This window comes from Lactuca virosa, chromosome 5 (assembly GCF_052849685.1).
Source record: "Lactuca virosa cultivar CGN04683 chromosome 5, Lactuca_virosa_CGN04683_v6, whole genome shotgun sequence".
Lineage (NCBI taxonomy): Eukaryota > Viridiplantae > Streptophyta > Magnoliopsida > Asterales > Asteraceae > Lactuca > Lactuca virosa.
In genome coordinates, this window is record NC_136430.1 from 448,681,835 (window position 1) to 448,699,243 (window position 17,409).

General features: G+C 33.5%; 2 protein-coding genes across 3 annotated transcripts; one reads left to right on the forward strand and one right to left on the reverse strand.

Annotated features, from left to right (window-relative positions):
• Window positions 1-7,133: 7,133 nt before the first annotated feature.
• LOC145116794 (uncharacterized) lies at window positions 7,134-8,120 on the forward strand. Of its 2 annotated transcripts, none has more exons than XM_079053110.1 (3): window positions 7,134-7,404; window positions 7,531-7,693; window positions 7,791-8,120. In XM_079053110.1, the coding sequence occupies exons 1-3, from the start codon at window positions 7,280-7,282 to the stop codon at window positions 7,917-7,919; spliced, it is 417 nt and encodes a 138-aa protein (XP_078909236.1). In that variant the 5' UTR covers window positions 7,134-7,279; the 3' UTR covers window positions 7,920-8,120. The 2 variants fall into 2 exon arrangements, with proteins under 2 accessions (XP_078909236.1, XP_078909237.1); XM_079053111.1 differs by having other exon boundaries at window positions 7,135-7,404; window positions 7,531-7,654; window positions 7,791-8,119.
• A 1,637-nt stretch (window positions 8,121-9,757) lies between these two features.
• On the reverse strand, window positions 9,758-14,813 carry EMB2762 (CCAAT-binding factor). Its single transcript, XM_079050390.1, has 16 exons — window positions 14,651-14,813; window positions 13,578-14,007; window positions 13,406-13,498; window positions 13,145-13,218; window positions 12,990-13,051; window positions 12,832-12,883; window positions 12,612-12,712; window positions 12,099-12,187; window positions 11,889-11,990; window positions 11,718-11,776; window positions 11,145-11,319; window positions 10,886-11,059; window positions 10,723-10,804; window positions 10,454-10,511; window positions 10,237-10,342; window positions 9,758-10,118 (listed from the first exon to the last, which is right to left on the reverse strand). Exons 2-16 carry the CDS (start codon window positions 13,965-13,967, stop codon window positions 10,008-10,010), a joined length of 1,728 nt encoding a protein of 575 aa, XP_078906516.1. The 5' UTR covers window positions 13,968-14,007; window positions 14,651-14,813; the 3' UTR covers window positions 9,758-10,007.
• Between the last annotated feature and the right edge of the window lie 2,596 nt (window positions 14,814-17,409).

Here is a 17,409-nt window from a genome sequence, read left to right on the forward strand (position 1 = left end):
GTGGCGGTGTGCCTCGTTTGTATTGTGACTCGTTTGGGATGTTTGGACAAAGGGACTAAAACCCTAATGGGCCTAATGAACCCTAATTGATCAAAAGCCCTAGCTATTGGGCCTATTGGGCTAAGATGGGGTTGGAAACCCTAATTAGGGTTTAGAAAACCCTAATTTTGGAATTATGGGCTCGGACTTATCGGGACCCACATTTGGGCCATTGGAATTGAATTATTAATTATACCCGAGCCTACTATGTGATTTACCTAATAGATTGATGGACTTAATGGATTAATTCCTTAATGGGTTAAGTAAGAAACACTCAACCCTAATCGTCATTTTATGTGAAAACCCTAATTTCACTTGGGCCTTAAGTTAGGTCTTTCTATTGGGCTTTGGTGATTGGGATATTGATGGGCCATCCAAGAAAAATCATATGGACTAGAATAAATTAATGGGCTTTAGGGTAAGGCCCATGTGAGGGGTTTGGGCCCAATTTGGAAAATTAGGCCATAGATGGGCCATAATTGGGCCTTTATGATTATGAGATATTTGGCCATTAGAAATGTCAAATGTTTGGACTGGACTAATTGGTTGGGCCTTAGAATAAGACCATGTAAAGGTTTGGGCCCAATTTGGAAAATTGGACCATATGTTGGGCTTGGACTCATAGTTGCTTTTGGGCCTTTGGATTGGGCCTTGGGCTTGAATCAAGCCAAGATGGGGTAATATAGCCTATTACTCCAAGAACTTATGGTTATGTGTTGGGACCCAATTATTAATTGGGTGATGTTTTGATATTGATAGTTCGGGAATCTGTCATCCAGCAGCTGGGGTTGTGTTTGCGGGACTTCAGTAGTGCGAGGTGAGTTACCTTACAGTAGACGTGGGTCTAATGCCACAATGTCGACCCACTAGTAGGGGTTGTTTGTTAGATAATTGTCGGTGTGATAATTGTCTGGTATGCCACTATCTGATATGCTTTATGTGCTAGAATGTTATGACATATGTGTTACTAGTAGTAGAGGGATATAGACCCCGGATACCGGTTGAAAGATACCGAAGGGGGGTAGACAGTACCCATGCATGCCTAGCAGTATGAGTATGATATGTTATTATGTGATAGTGGTAGGGGTGAAATAGTCCCCAGTTACCGGTTGAAAGATACCGAAGGCAATTACCGGTTGAAAGATACCGAAGGGGTAGACAGAACCCATGCATGCTTATTAGTATGTTTATGATATGTTATTATGTGATCATTATGCCTATGATATGTTATTATGTGGTAGTGGTAGGGGTGAAATAGTCCCCGGTTACCGGTTGAAAGATACCGAAGGGGAGGTTAGCTCCCGGTTACTGGTTGAAAGATAGCGAAGGGGAGGTTAGTTCCCGGTTACCGGTTGAAAGATACCGAAGTGGAGCCCAACTCCCAGTTATGTCAGTCGGATACCGGTTGAAAGATACCGAGGGATAGGCATTATGTGGTATGTGGTATGATGGAACTCACTAAAATGGCTAGAGGAGCTCTAACACATTTCCTTAATTAAAGTCACAAAATCAATGAAGCATGTAATCTTGTGAAAATCAATTAGCTTTAAGTTCTAAGAGGTACCAAGTCCAAAAGATAATCAAATGCTTACATTATCATTATGGAGGAAACATTTGCATGGTCTAAATGAAATGAAAACAAACATATAAACCATTTGTTGCTTACTAATTTGAGGGTCCATTACTTAACCAAGAAATTAGTCAACAAAAATAAGCATTCATTCATCTAAGCTCATGATCAAAGATAAATAAACACAACAAGATGTTTAACTAGAAAACATTTCCATAAACTTCAAACACAAGATAATAAGTCTTCAAAGCAACTAATCATCCATGGGTTAAAACCTAATCAACCAAATGAAAGTTTAGCCAAGCATAGCCAAAGTAAAAGAAATGCAATATAGTTTAGAGATACCAAACATGATTCAAAGTGTAAGATGAAATGAAATGGCAACAATCTTTAAAATCTTCCCAAGTGTTCTTGAGAGCAAAAGAGTAGTTCTCCTCAAGTTTTGATGATGAAAAATCCACCCAAATCTTCAGTAAAGAGTGCTTATTTCTGGATTCAAAAGTTGCCCAAAAGTATTCCACCAACTTTCCCCAAATAGAGGCAAAAGGCTAAAATCCAGATTCTTCACAGTGCAATCCACGCGGACCGCGTGGATTCTGCTGAATGGGATTTTTGGCCCATTTGATATATATTCCAGCCCAATCTTCTCATTGACACTTCAACCCACATGCACAACTCTTGGGAGCCCAATTGTGTTATTCTAAAGCCTCCAATGATGGTCCAATACTCCTTTTGTCTTCCGTAGCTCGAGTCCTCGTCCAAAGACTAAGCCCAACGCGCTTCTCGCTTATACTGACATCAAGCCCAATTGCACCACCTCAAGTCCACAAGCAATCCACAAGTCCCGCAATCCCTCCATACCTCCAGTAACAAATAGTCTTCAGTAAATCCTGCAAACTAAGCTCAAAAGACTGGAAAGCACCCGGTAAAGGAGAAATATAATAAAAAGAGAAAATATGCATTAAGATTAACTAAGATGAGATGGTTTTAACTAAAAATAAACTATGAAAAGAAGTAATAAAAACGAAACTATCAAGATTTTTGGGATTACACTCTGATATGGTTTTATGATAAATGTTTTGATTATTGACACTTTGGTTTTGACATGAGATATTATTATGAATGTTTTTATACTGTTGATTTATGAATCGTTAAACTAAAAACGAAATTTTTGGTCTTGAATTTTGGGATGTTACACGAATGGTCCCTATGGTTTAGTGTAATTTGTGTGTTTGGTCCCTAACTTATTTTTTGAACTCGGAAGGTCCCTACTGTTTGTTTTTGTTACGTGCTTGGTCCTTGCCTTCCGTATTTAAATAGACAAAATTGCAAGAATGGTCCCTGTGGTATGTCAAAACTAGCAAGTTTGGTCCAAAATGGGTTTGGCCTGCAAGGATGGTCCAATAGTTTCGTTTTGTTGCGAGTTTGGTCCAAAAATTTTAAAACTTTTTATAATGACGGATTTGCCCTTGGTATTTTCCCCTTTTCAATTTTTTTATTACATAAAAAAAAGTCTCTCTCTCTCTCTCTCTCTCTCTCTCTCTATGTGTGTGTGCCCTTGTATGTTCTTAACAAATCAAGACTCAACCTCGATTTCATAAACTTAATAACGAACTTCAAGAACTCTAGAACAATCTTCAAGCTGTAAACCTAGATGAAATTGACTTTTAAGATCAGAGTAGATGCGAAATCTTTCAAGATCGAACTATGTGTGTAACCCTTCTTATCCCTCTGATGAACATTTTTCAGTGAGTGTAGAACACAACACACACATAAACACACAATGGGTGTTCTGCGTTCTTGATTTTGGATCTGAAATAAAACCCAAATCCAAAAGTCGAAGGTGAGTATGTTCTTGGTTCCAAATCTGAAACGAAGATGAAGAAGGGTAGATTTGAAACAAAAACCACACACAAAACCCTACCTGAAACGAAAATCCACCATCGATTCGAACGAAAGGTAGATCGACGGGAGCACCGATGCGGCTGGGAAATCGCGATGAAGTGCAAGGGGGTCCGTCGAGACTGACAACCCTCTGTGGGTTTACTCTTCGTCTTCGCTGATCAGGAGAGGGAAGAAGTAACACGAATGGAAGTAGTCAAAATGGTGGTCTGGTGGTCAAACAGATCACGAGAAGGGATTCGATCTCCGGCGATCTCCTATTGGCTCTCCTCTCTTCGTTAGCGTCCACAAATCAAGGGGGAAAGGGAAACGACTGGATCGAAGGGAGAAGGAAGAAGAATGGAATCAAAATAGAGGTGTTTGGTTGAGGGAAAGAAATGGCAAAGTAGCAGCTGAGGGAAGCTGCGATCCTCAGGGGGTGTTTTCCGATCGAAAACAAGGAGGGGTGGAGAAGGGCTGTCGGTGCACCTTTATGTGTGTGTTGTGTTCTACACTCACTGAAAAATATTCATCAGAGGGATAAGAAGAGTTACACACATAGTTCAATCTTGAAAGATTTCGCATCTACTCCGATCTTAAAAGTCAATTTCATCTAGGTTTACAACTTGAAGATCGTTCTTGAGTTCTTGAAGTTCGTTATTAAGTTCATGAAATCGAGGTTGAGTCTTGATTTGTTAAGAACATACAAGGGCAGAGAGAGAGAGAGAGAGAGAGACTTTTTTTTTCTTTTCTTTTTTTATATGTAATAAAAAATTGAAAATGGGAAAATACCAAGGGCAAATCCGTCATTATAAAAAGTTTTAAAATTTTTGGACCAAACTCGCAACAAAACGAAACTATTGGACCATCCTTGCAGGCCAAACCCATTTTGGACCAAACTTGCTAGTTTTGACATACCACAGGGACCATTCTTGCAATTTTGTCATGTAAATAATAGTCTTTTTAGGTAAGACAGAGACCAAGCGTGTAACAAAAACAAATAGTAGGGACCTCCCGAGTTAAAAAAATAAGTTAGGGACCAAACACGCAAAATATCCCAAATCATAGGGACCATTCGTGTAATTTACTCTACATTTATCGAATGGAAAATGACTTATGTGACATCCCCAATTTCTCGGCCAGAAAAGACCGATTTAGTTTATGCTTTTAAAATAAAATCAGAGGTCCCTACTACACATAAGTACGTTGGGCGTACATACTTCGTACGCTGGGCGTAATTCCAGTCTCGAAGTTTGTGCCCGAAACTTCAAAAATTGATATCTTTCACATACGGGCTCCGTTTTTAACGTTCCTTATATCCACGCGTAGGTGAAATTATACTCTACAACTTTCGTTTACACTCTGTCGGCTAATTTTGACTTTATTTTTAAAATTATATTTTAACAGGCCGGGACAGGAAAAGTCCGTTAAAAATTCATAACTTCTTTATCCGACGTCCGTTTTCGTCTGTCTTTTTACCGTTAAATTACTATCAACAAGATCTTCGATTCTCGTTTAGGTTGTGTCGGATAAAAATCGCTCGATCTATAATTCGAGTTCCGGGCTACACACTACTTTATCAAATCTTAGAAAATTCATAACTTCCTCATACGAAGTCAGATTTGGACACTCTTTTTATGCACGCTCTCGGTTTAACGTGTACTACGACTTTCATTTAGATCGCTAAGGCTAAAAAGCACTTTATCGTAAACTCACTTTTTATGTCACACAGCGTCGTGCCGGTTCTGTCGCGAAACTTCGACAGGTCATAATATCTTCGTTATAACTCGGATTTCGGTATTCTTTATATCTCCGGAATTCTTGTTTCAACCACTACAACTTTCTTCATAGATATCGGGTTTATCTAACATTTATTTTCGACGCTTATTTTTATCCTTAACTTATTAAATCATAATAATTAAGTATAAAACACATAATACTCAAATAATACATCTTATTATTTCAAAACAAATTACAAAGGTTGGCCTAGACTATTACATCATCATTAATGTTTAGCCTAGAAACACGGGCGTTACAACTTATATATAAGCTAACTATGTTTCAAAATCGTTCAAAAAACGTCATTCAAGTTTGGTTTGTTCAAAAAACATCATCCAAGTTTGATATGTTCAAAAAACATCATCTAAGTAACATCTTTGTACAAAAAAAATACCAACGAACTACATATTTTGTTCAAATGTCACCTTATGGTAACCAGTATTTATCGGTAAAAATTAATTAAGAGAAAAAAAAATAAGGGAAAATAAATTAGGAGGGTAACTATGTTTCAAGAAACGTTCAAAAAACATCATCCAAGTTTGGTCTGTTAAAAAAACACCATCCAAGTAAGGTCCTTGCATAAAAAACGCCAACAAACTATACGTTTTATTCAAATGTTAACCACTAGTAACCGGCTTTTACAGGTTAAATGATGACTTCGCCTAATTATTATGACATGACATAATAATTAGTAATATAACATTAATTGATATATTTCTTTTTTTATAAATCGAATTAGGGTTTCTTCATGAACGAATGACTCTTTTTCACCTCTTATTGTTTGTTCTTCTACTAAATCAATGATCACCAATTCAAGCTTACACATTTAAAAAGACACGGAAAATATTTGATGATACAAACCCGTTTAGCTATAGGCATCCTTCTCGAATTTGGACATCAACTACAAAGGCTAATCTTGACATAAAGTTTGGGGGTTTGTCCCAACCAGATGGTAACTTTAACTGAAAGCTTTATCATTTCCTTCTGCTATATATTTATTCGGTTATGTGATTCATTTTTTGAATATATATATATATATATATATATATATATATATATATATATATATATATATATATATATATATATATATATATACTTTTGCTATGGGTAGTATAACAATCTTGAGCAATATACTTTTTTGAATATGTATGTCAATTTGTAATATGACTACAATAGTGTCTTGATGAATATTTATGTCAATTTGTAATATGGTACTGAAATCTACTTGTTTTTTGCATCTTGCCTAGCTACAGGTCACAACTACACTAGAATAGTAGAATGTATTGCAAATTATTATGCATCTTCCAGTTTTTATAAATTTCATTCATTGAGCTACTTATGGACATGTATCCCCTTGTTTTCACAAATTCTTGTTGTTCTTTTATAAAGAAGTCCTAAATCGATTTTAAATAAGAATTGTATCAAGTAATGTCATGTCACTGATTATTATGTCATATCATTAATAATTAGGTTGAGTCATCATTTAACCTTAGCAGTGGGTAACATTTGAACAAAACATATAGTTTGTTGGTATTTTTTGTACAAAAACTTTACTTGGATGTTGTTTTTTGAATGGACCAAACATAGATGGTGTTTTTTTGAACGATTTTGGAATATAGTTACTCTCCAGAGTCATTTTTTCGTACTTTTTTCCTTAATTAATTTTTACCGGTAAAAACCGATTACTATAATTTGAACAAAATATGTAGTTATACAATTGTCTTATTTAGATTATGTTTATTGAAGGGACCAAACTCATATTTTTTGAACGATTTTGAATTATCGTTATAAGTTTTTTTTTCCTATATTTAATTTAAAATATTTAGAGACAGAATATGTATAACTAACAGCAACGTGTGAAGAAATCAGCTACGTGTCCTCCTCCGGATCCTAATCAGTACCGATCCATCTTCATCAATTGATTTAATTCCCTTCTCTCATTCTCTGCATGTCTCTCTAAAACTCAGCGCAAATCAAAACAACGAAAAAACTCATAATTAGATCGTAATGGCGTCAGATCTGAAACCGGCGTACGCATACACGGTGGTTTACGTCAAGGATGTTGCTAAATCCGTCGAGTTTTACGGTAAGGCGTTCGGATACCCTGTTCGTCGTTTGGACGATTCCCACAGGTATATAAACAAATTGATCAATGGATCGATCCATAATTTCTTGATATTATGCATATGTTGTAATGAATTCATCAATGGATCGAAATCAGACATGAAATGAAACATGTCGTGGTTGGTTGTTGATAGATGGGGTGAGCTAGAAAGCGGACAGACAACAATTGCGTTTACGCCGGTGCATCAACATGAAACGGATGATCTCACCGGAGAAGTTCAGGAACAGAAATCGAAAACCAGAAGGAACCAAGTTGAGGTATGCTTTGCTTATGCAGACGTGGATGCTGCATACAAGGTGTTTGTCTGTTTGATAATTAATTTGCCTTTTTTGGTGTTTATACTTTATATACGATAAGATTTTGGATTTGTTTATATGACGGTTTGAATTGCAGAGGGCGGTGGAGAATGGGGCGGAGGCGGTGTGCCCACCGGAGGATAAAGCATGGGGGCAGAAAGTGGGGTATGTTCGTGATATCGATGGGATTGTGGTGAGGATGGGAAGCTTTGTGAAGTCGCGTTGAATCTTGTGCATGTATGTATGCATACACACTGTGTGGGGTTGTGGTGGGTCATGTGTTAAATAATATTATATACTAAGTATATTTTGCTTTTTTCATTGAGGTTATCGTTTCACGATTTCTTCATAAAACTCATATAGGGGATGTTCGCTTGTATGTAATTATCTGAAATTAAAAGAATAAGGACATTAATGTAAACTACAATCATCAGAACCGGATTTAAATACACAATCATATCAAACTAACACTTAGGGTATATGTTGTTAATCTGAATTTTTAAATGGTTGGAAATGTCAATCTGCCATGTGAAATAGAAAGAAAAGAAGAAAAAACATTTGATGAAAAATTATGATATTTTTTAAAACAATTTCTTTTTATTCACATACATTCACTCTCTTAACAATTAAGAGGGTTATGAATAATTAAGAGTTTAAGACATAAGAGGCTATCAAACGTCTTGAACATGAAAAATTAAATGTTTGTTTTTTAATTCTTTTTAAATTAAAAAGCTATCAATTAGACTTTTAAACTATTTATATTGATATAGAGCTTAATTTTAAATATTTATAAGTATTTTAATTGCTAATTTTAAATGAGACATTCTGTGTGAATGCTGTATGGATGTTATAAAATTAAAATAATAATAATAATAATAAATTAATTAATTAATTAATTAATAAAATTGTAAAATTTGTTCTAAAACCAAATATTTTTGTAAATTTACAAGCTCTTGTCGTGGGTACTTTCAATAGTTGTGGTGTATCCGGTAGATCGTCAACCAATTTACAAATTATACAAATTCATAAACAAGCAAATTGAAAAATCTTTTTTGGAGATATTATAAGTTTTTTTTATTTTATGCTAATTAATGGAAAAGGTTGACCAAAGAAATCTCTTATTATGGATACTATAAGACCATGTTTTATTTTGGATGCTATAAGACCATCTACACCAACATGTCGATCACACTTCAATTGTGACATATTAGATTATTAGTTAACCTTACATATCAAAAAGCTTATAGTCCAAGAGTATAGATGCTCACACTTCAATTATGACATATTAGTTAGCTTTACATACCAAAAAGCTTATAATCCAACTGTATTAGATAAAAAACAGCACTCAAAATAATTAAAAACTCAAATCTCATACTATACAAATACTATACAAAACGTATAGATTAGTTAACCCTACTGTTAATGTAGGGTTAACTAATCTATACCTTTAAACGAGCCCGCGCCGAGCTATTCGGGATCGGCTCGTTAAAAGCTCGATTTGAAACCGATTTTAAACGAGCACGAGTCAAACTCAAGCTTAATGTTAAGCTCGTTTATTAAACGAGCTTGAGCTCGAGCTTATGTCACTAAGCTCGATTAGACTCGCGAGCCTAAACAAGCCTATATATGATATAGTTTATTATTGTTTATATATATTATAATAAGAAAACATTTGGGGAATTATGGATTTAGGTTATTAGTAAACAAGCCTATATAATATAGTTTATTATTATGGATTCAAGCACTCAAGACAAAAAAAAAAAAATGAGCCAAGCTCAGTAAAAGAAAGCTCGAATCAAGTCAAGCCGCAAGCCTTGTACAACTTAAACAAGTCTGAGTCAAACCTGACCAGGCTCAGGTTTGGCTCACCCCTAAGTACATTGACACCTACACATTACTAACTATTTTAACTATATTATACTTTTAACCAACCGTCTTAATTATTTAAAACTATATTTATTAAATAAATATATGTAGTCAAAATATAATCGTTATATAAAAATTTAACATAAAGAAAAAAATATACTTTCATCCATAAACTACTAATTATATAATAGATGATAGTTATTAATTTAAAATAAAATTTTCAAAAAAACAAAATTGTGGGATGAGCTTGGCTTCAAATCCCTTGAATTTCTGTACATTACAGTATCCATACATAATATTTGACATGATGTTGTCAAATGTTTGTCAATCACATCACATCGATAAGTTAGTTCACTTAAAACTCATGTATTACATAATAATAATAAATGACAACAAAACAAGTAAAAAAAAATGGAAGCATCAATTTCCTATTATAAGAGTGTCTTTGTTAACAATCACTTGATTGGAAAATCCAACCAGCAAAATCAGTCTCTGAGAACAAGGAAGTAGGTGTGGTCTTGTTGAATGCCAGGGGTACTTGTTTAACCCTCCGCCTTATCTGCAATTCACAAACAACCCCTCCAACTTATAATCAGACTTTACTATATAGTATATACTAAAAAAGTAGTCAACTTTGAAAATCTAAAATATATATAAAATATAAATAATAATATTACCTCCTCTTTGAATATGGTTGCATATGAACCTGAACTAAAATCCTTTATAGCAACTTCGGTTGTCTTGGATCTAACTGTCAAATCACTTTCTAGCGACAAAACAAATCTACACAAATACAAAAATGGACTTCAACTATAAATAAATAGTAGCATTTCTTTTTGGCTTAATGTAGAAATACTTTTACAAATTTGTCCTGATTTAGTTATCCATACATACCTAGACACAGGAGGGCAGTAGTGGTGGCGCAGGGTGTCAATTTCCCATAGAGAACTCCCTGCAAATTAAAAAAATATATATATGAGAAACTCATTCATTAAAATGGCAACCTACTTCCATTTACAGCAGTGTACTTTCATCTTTTTAAAACATTTATCCAATTATAGCAGTAAAACTTGTTTATTTGGGGAGGTTTTTCAAATGGAAGTAGAAGAAGGATGCTATTTCTTGTTGCATATAATCAAATCAATCCTGTTGCAGAAACTTACTCATAGCATTGGTTTTAAGAAGATCGGTTTCCTCATTGTTGAAATGATCGATGCCTGATTTGACCGTTTCACCATCATCCTCCTGCAAAAATAAAAACCATTCAAGAGGGCAGGCTGCTTCTAAAAAATGATTAAATCTGGTATGTTATGTTATGTTACCTACCTGGTGGACTAAACAGTTGATTGAAGGATGTCTTCTCAAAAGATTATGAATAAGAGCAATAATAACAAGACCTCCAGAAGGAGGGACTGTAAGTGCTAGCCTGCTTAGTTTCTTAGCAAAAGAAGCAGCTAGATAAGCTGGAAGAAGTGGCGATTTCAGACATGAATCAAGAAGCTACAAAAACACAAATTCATATTTTAATAATATAATTTTTTAACAAAAAAAAACAAAAAAAAAAAAAAAAAAAAAAAAAACCCACTTGGAAGAACTTGGCTCTGTGTTTTGCTATGAAAATAGAAGGTTCTAGAAGAGCATAAAGCTTCCCATAAAGATTGGGATACTCCAAACCATGTTCTGTCATAAGAACAAACAAGCTGCTAAGTGCCATAACACTTATAACACCTCCAATGTCATAAGATCTTGTCAAAAAATCACTGCACGTCAATCCAACCAAACCACTCTTCTTGTTAAAACAAAAATAGCTAAATGCAAGAAATACCAATGCACTTTCATTCTTTCTATAACAATTCTGTTACAGCAATGTACTTCCAATTCTTTTCTTATCGTGCCATTGTACTTTCAACCCTTTTCTTATTAGGACATTAACACTTTGAAAAATCAATTATAAGCAGTGAAAATTGCTTTTTGTTTGGATGACATTGGTAAAAATGGATGGATTTTTGGAAGTACAATGTTGTAATAGGAAGAAATGGAAGTACCATTTTATAATAAACAAATCAACGAAAGCACATTGCTATTTCTTGCATTTGACAAAAAAAAAAAAAAAGGTATAATATGTCTAAGAAACGAAAAATCTTCAAATGAGACTCACCAAAGCAGAATGGGATTAGACAAATAAGGGATCACTGTCTGATGAAGGGCAACAAGAACCTAAGTATGAAAAGTCATATTCTTGTTTAGCTTTTTTTTTTTTTTGCTCTAATTTTGATACTTTGAGTGGATAATGTACAAAAAAGAAATGATTAAACTATGAAAAATTTACCTCCTTGTAGACATCAATAGGAAGTGGTAATCTAAGAAATGACATCCATGCTTTAGAGAATTTCAACTTCATCTTTTTGGAAATATTAGCCAAAGATGCAACCTACCATTAATAAAAGAAAGAAGTAAATTTGAAAATTGACAATACATATATTTTAAATTTTATAAATGCTAGAAAGGAAATTAAAGATCAAAAAAATGAAAAACTTACATCATTGCTAGACTTCTTGACCTCACCCTGTTTTTCTTCTGTTCCCTTGGTTTTCTTGGATTTTGTTTTACCTTCTTTGGAGAAAACACCTAACATTTACAAAAATTATACAGAAAGTTATAGTAGAAACATAAGAGCTAAATGCAAGAAATAACAACGTATTTTTATCTATTTGTGCATTATAGCATCCCACTTTTTTTTCTATTACAAAATGGTACATGTACTAACAATTTCTTTTCTTATCAAAACATTATACTTTGAAAAATCTAGCCATTTATAGCATTGTACTTTCATTTTTTTTCCTTATTGAGACATTTTCCTATGAAAATCCGGTTTACCCTTTTCTTGCTATGAAAATCTACCCAACTATAGCACTGAAAATTGCTTCGGTTTAGGAAGACATCGTTATAATTGGGTAGATTTTTCAAAGTAAAATGTTGTAAAAGCAAAAAAAGAAGTATGATGTTCCTAATTTTTGTAACCCTGTTATTATGCAAAAATATAAAGAGTCACCTGATCCATTCCACATTTCATATTCAGAATTTTCACCAAGTTGTTCAAGGGGTGGTATCTTAGATATCACATGATGTATATTGCGGACTAAAAGCTGCCCACTGCATTTAAACAAACAAATTACATGTTTCATGTCAGATTTAATTTAAAAACATAGTGACAATTTGAAAATTAAATAAACAGTATGCTAATGACTACAAGCATGAGTAGTTTGAATGACCTTGCTCTTGCTGGACTTTCTAATTTGGTATTTGCACTTTCAGGATCAGTGTCTGGTGAATAGTTAGCTCATTAGAATCCAATAAATACTGAAAACAATGATGACAAAAGCTGTTTTCAACTTTTATTAAAACTATTAATATACATGTGCAAAAGTACCTTGACAATCTTTGACATCAAGTGTTCGTGTTATCTTTTCCAGGCTTATGTAAGTAAAATAGCTGCCACATAGGAAAGAGTGAAGGGTTATTCAAAAGAATGGATGTAATAAGCTAGAGAAAAGAAAAAAATCATGAATGATTAATTCTTTTTACCGGACATCAATGTACTTGAAATACTTTGTTACAAGCAAATTTAACAAAGTATCATACTCATCTGTGGAGTAAACCTGAAAAACATAAAAGATATTAAGAAAATCAATAAACTTTGCAACAAACATACAACGGAAACAATAGGCTAAGGTTTAGCATTAGAGAAAATAAGGAATGTGTGTAATTGTTGATTAGTGGGTAGTTTTTGATGAATGTGTATGCAAATTAAGTAATGAACAGTTCAAAAGGGTGTAGCAGACTCACCAGGCTATGGATGAATTTATGGTATATAGAAGAATGAAAGGTCCCTGCATTTCCAACCTTCACACACTCCATCAAAGTATCCATCACCACTTCCTGATATTCCACATCATTCAACAAGAATTAAAATCCACAAGTTTGTCATAATAGACAAGTAAAGATTAAAAGTACTTACTCTGAGAGCTTCTTCATCAAGTGATGGAGAAAGTGCTAGCTGAATTAGGCATTGAACAAAGTCATCAAATTTAGAACGAACCCATGTCTGGTAAATCGATTCGGGATCTTCAGAAGGTTTAGCTGAAGAAGAAGGAAGTTGGGGAAGAAGTGGGGTGAAGAAGGATTGGAGAGAAAGAAGAGATTCAAGAAGGAATTCACGAGGATAGGAGGACTTCAGATCGAGGAAATTAAGTAAAAGAGGAAGGTTGTTAATGTGAGCTCTTGATGAGAGCAGCTGTTCACCCAGTTTTCTGACATCAGAAAGATCTTGATGCTTCTTCTTCCTCTTATTGTTGTCTCCCAACCCTTTGTTCTTTCGCTTCTTTGATGATGATTGAATGGACGTCATTGATAACCCGACTTTGGAGGGAAGCTTGCTACCTAACAATCTATGAAAAATGAAGTGGAAGATTACATGCTTAAGGAGTTATCTTTGTTAATGTGGCAAGAAAGAGGTGTTCAGTAATATTTATGCTTCCAGAGTGTGAAAAATGAAACAAAAGATTACATGCTTACAAAGTAATAGGTTCTTTTTAACCTAAACTATAAAATAAGAAATGAAATATGTTTTTTTTTCTTCAAAGAGAGAAAGATTCATGAAAGCAACAAATCTTTTTGAGACATTGCATAATGAGTATATGAGCAGACAAGAGGTTTGTTTAATAGGTGCAAAGATGATCAAATACAAATACAAGGCTTGACAAGGAACAGATTTTAACAGATTATGGGCATCTTATCACAAAATTGAACTGAAACATTGGGTGCTACTGTTATGAACAGGTTCAATGTTAAAACTCTTTTGGCTAATCTTGTTCCCTGTTGATTTCAAACATATATCTAAAAGTTGCAGAGATCACATAGATTTCGATTTCAACAAAACTCATACGATTTTGATTTCAACAGAACAAACATAAGCAAAATGAATCATCACTAACGACATTGATAACCTTGAACTCAATGATTTCGATTTCAACAGAAAGCAGGTAAAAAAAGAAACCGAGAGCAGGAAAAAAAATTTGAAGAAAAGTGAACCTGTAGCTGTAGGGTTGGAAGGTCTCCGGCTTAGCTGTTGGGTGCCAGGGTCTCCGGCCGGTGGCTTCACAGGGGAGGCGATGGCATACGGCGGCGAGCAGGGCAGGACTCGCTTGAGGAGCCGACGAACGTGAGAAGCAATGGAGGCGTCTCTGTTTTTGTGGGTTTGCGTAGCATGTGTATAAGGTTTTTATTAGGTCAAGGGTATATTGGTAAATTCCGGTGAAACTAAAAGTTTTTTTATAGAGATAATTACAAAATTAGCCAAATACACTAATTACCTTACAATTTTAACCAAAAAATAAAAATTGCAAAAATAACCACGAAAATCGCAGATGGAAATGACCCATCTGCGATTTTGCCTTTCCATCTGCGAATGTACAAGCGTCTAAAGCATAGTTGTGCCTTAGGCACTTGTACATTCACAGATTGATTAGTCCATCTGCGATTTTCGTTTTCCACCTGCGATTTTCCAGAAAAAAAAGTATAAAACCGCTTTTTTTTCTTCATTTTTCACTCTTCAATATAGAAAAACTCTCTCTCTCTCGGCGATTCCCAGTGACGATTTCTTGAAGAAAATGGACGATTTTTTCAACAATCCCAAAAATATGGTTAGATTTTAACTCTTTTTATGTTTTAATTAACATTTATTTACTATGTCTTTATTATTTTATTATTTATTGTATTAGTTAGTGTAAAAAAATGAAATTATATTGTTTGTGATTGGGTAATTTTGTTGTATTTGATAGTTTTAATATTATTTATTAGTAAACTTGAAGTTTTAATGTTATTTTGTTAGTGGTTGTATATGAATGTACAAGTATAGACTGCGTAGAATGTGTATTGGTTGGTTGTACATTTAGTAAAATGGTTAGAATATGTTATTTTTTTTAAGTTCAAAGTTAAATAAATTGTTACAATAATGTTTACAATATGTTTGGTTAGTGGTTTAAGTTGATAAATTGATATAGCATGGTTAGAATATGTTATTTGTCGTTTGTATAGTTGTTGTATAACTTGAAAATTTGTATATACTTATCGTATAAGTGGTTGTATAACTTGAAAAATGGTTATAATAATGTTTACAATATGTTTACAATAGTTGTTTGTATATTTGTCGTATAACTTGAAAATTTGTATATATTTGTTGTTTAAGTTGAAAAATTGTTATAGTATGGTTATAATATGTTATTTTATTTAATTTGAAAGTTAAAAATCGTTTGTATACTTGTCGTATAACTTGGAAAATTGTATATAATTGTCGTTTAACTTGAAAAATTGTTATAGTATGTTATTGTTTTTCAACGTAAATGTATAAATTATTGATTAAATGTTGGTTTTTGCATTGTTATTATTGTTTATGTTTGTAATTTGAATGTTGAATTACTATTGCATTTAATAATCTGATATTTTAAAATGAAATAGTTGTTTAGTTTTTTAATATGTTATTGTTTTTTGTGCAGCATGATTCTAATAATTTAAATGTTAAAGTTATTGTGAACTTAAAATGATCGGGGTGTAACATATGAGAAGTATTTGATGTGTTAGATGGTGTCAGACGTGATATTTTTAGAGAAACAATATTTGGTTACTTGTTGGACGTCCCTCGTTTACAAGGGGACAGATTGTTGTTCCACAAGATGTTTCTTCATCAGATACGGCCGGACGCTGTTTTATCTCCAGATGGAATAAAACAGTTATATTTTAGAGTGAATGATACGAAAATGGTATATGGCCCGAAATAGTTTTGTTTGATAACCGGGTTGAATTTTGGTGAGTATCCTAAAAATATCGGGAAAAAAATGTCAGAAAAAATAGTTAGTAGTAAAAAAAGATGTTTATTGCGTGAACGTCTATTTCCGAAGCATACAAATAGTTCGGTGAAAATCGGTGACCTGAAAAGTTTTATTTTAAATCATTCATTCTTAGAAGTTGGCGACGCTGATGCAGTTAGAGTATGTTTGATATACATTTTGTGTGAAGGTTTTTGGGAAAAGAAATAAACGATCGGGTGCCACAAGATTGGTTTTTTTTGCTGAGAATTTGGATGTCTGTAACAGGTATTTTTTGTTTACTTTGAAAGTTTCATATTATTAATGTTAATTTATATTATAACTAATATTTTTTTGTTTTGTTAGTTTTGTTTGGGGTAGCTATTTATGGGATTTTACCTATGAGGACCTTGAGGATACGTGGAACAAGATAAATAAATATTTATCACTGCCTGAGCGTCGTCAAACTTTAAAATACTCCGTCTCAGGATTTACGGCTCCATTTAGGGTATAAAAAACTATTTATATTTAAATGGTTTTATTGTTATGTTAGTTATTTTAATTTTAACTTTTATTACTATAAATCTATAATTGTAAAAATCATAGATATGGATATATGAGATGCTTCCGGCTGTTCGTGTCTGTGGATTTGTATTGAGAAAAAATAGAGACGTTCCTCGGATGAAACGATGGAGTGGCACAAAAAAATTGAAATGTGTTGATGTCAACAAGATTTTTTCAAAGACACAGGTTTATAATTTTTTTTATTTTTAATAAAATTCATTATTATACTTTTATATGCATTTTTAATATGTTCAATTTTTTAGGAGGGACAACGACCAAGAAATAAAATGTCACCGAGTGATGATGAGATGACATCTTGTTATTATATGTCATTTCAAGAGTATGTATATGGTGAACGGAAATCAGTTCCATCCCCAGTACGGGACCATTTTAGGAGACAAGACGAATCTTCGTCTAGTATGT

What these genes read in the sequence shown, in the direction of transcription:
- LOC145116794 (XM_079053110.1), top strand. Translation starts at nt 7,280, where the DNA reads ATGGCGTCAGATCTGAAACCGGCGTACGCATACACGGTGGTTTACGTC. An exon ending in CGTTTGGACGATTCCCACAG is followed by an intron (nt 7,405 to 7,530) that starts GTATATAAACAA and finishes GGTTGTTGATAG; the next exon opens with ATGGGGTGAGCTAGAAAGCG. An exon ending in ACGTGGATGCTGCATACAAG is followed by an intron (nt 7,694 to 7,790) that starts GTGTTTGTCTGT and finishes TTTGAATTGCAG; the next exon opens with AGGGCGGTGGAGAATGGGGC.
- EMB2762 (XM_079050390.1), bottom strand. Translation starts at nt 13,967, where the DNA reads ATGACGTCCATTCAATCATCATCAAAGAAGCGAAAGAACAAAGGGTTG. An exon ending in TGAAATGTGGAATGGATCAG is followed by an intron (nt 12,188 to 12,611) that starts GTGACTCTTTAT and finishes TGTAAATGTTAG; the next exon opens with GTGTTTTCTCCAAAGAAGGT. An exon ending in CAACCATATTCAAAGAGGAG is followed by an intron (nt 10,119 to 10,236) that starts GTAATATTATTA and finishes TGTGAATTGCAG; the next exon opens with ATAAGGCGGAGGGTTAAACA.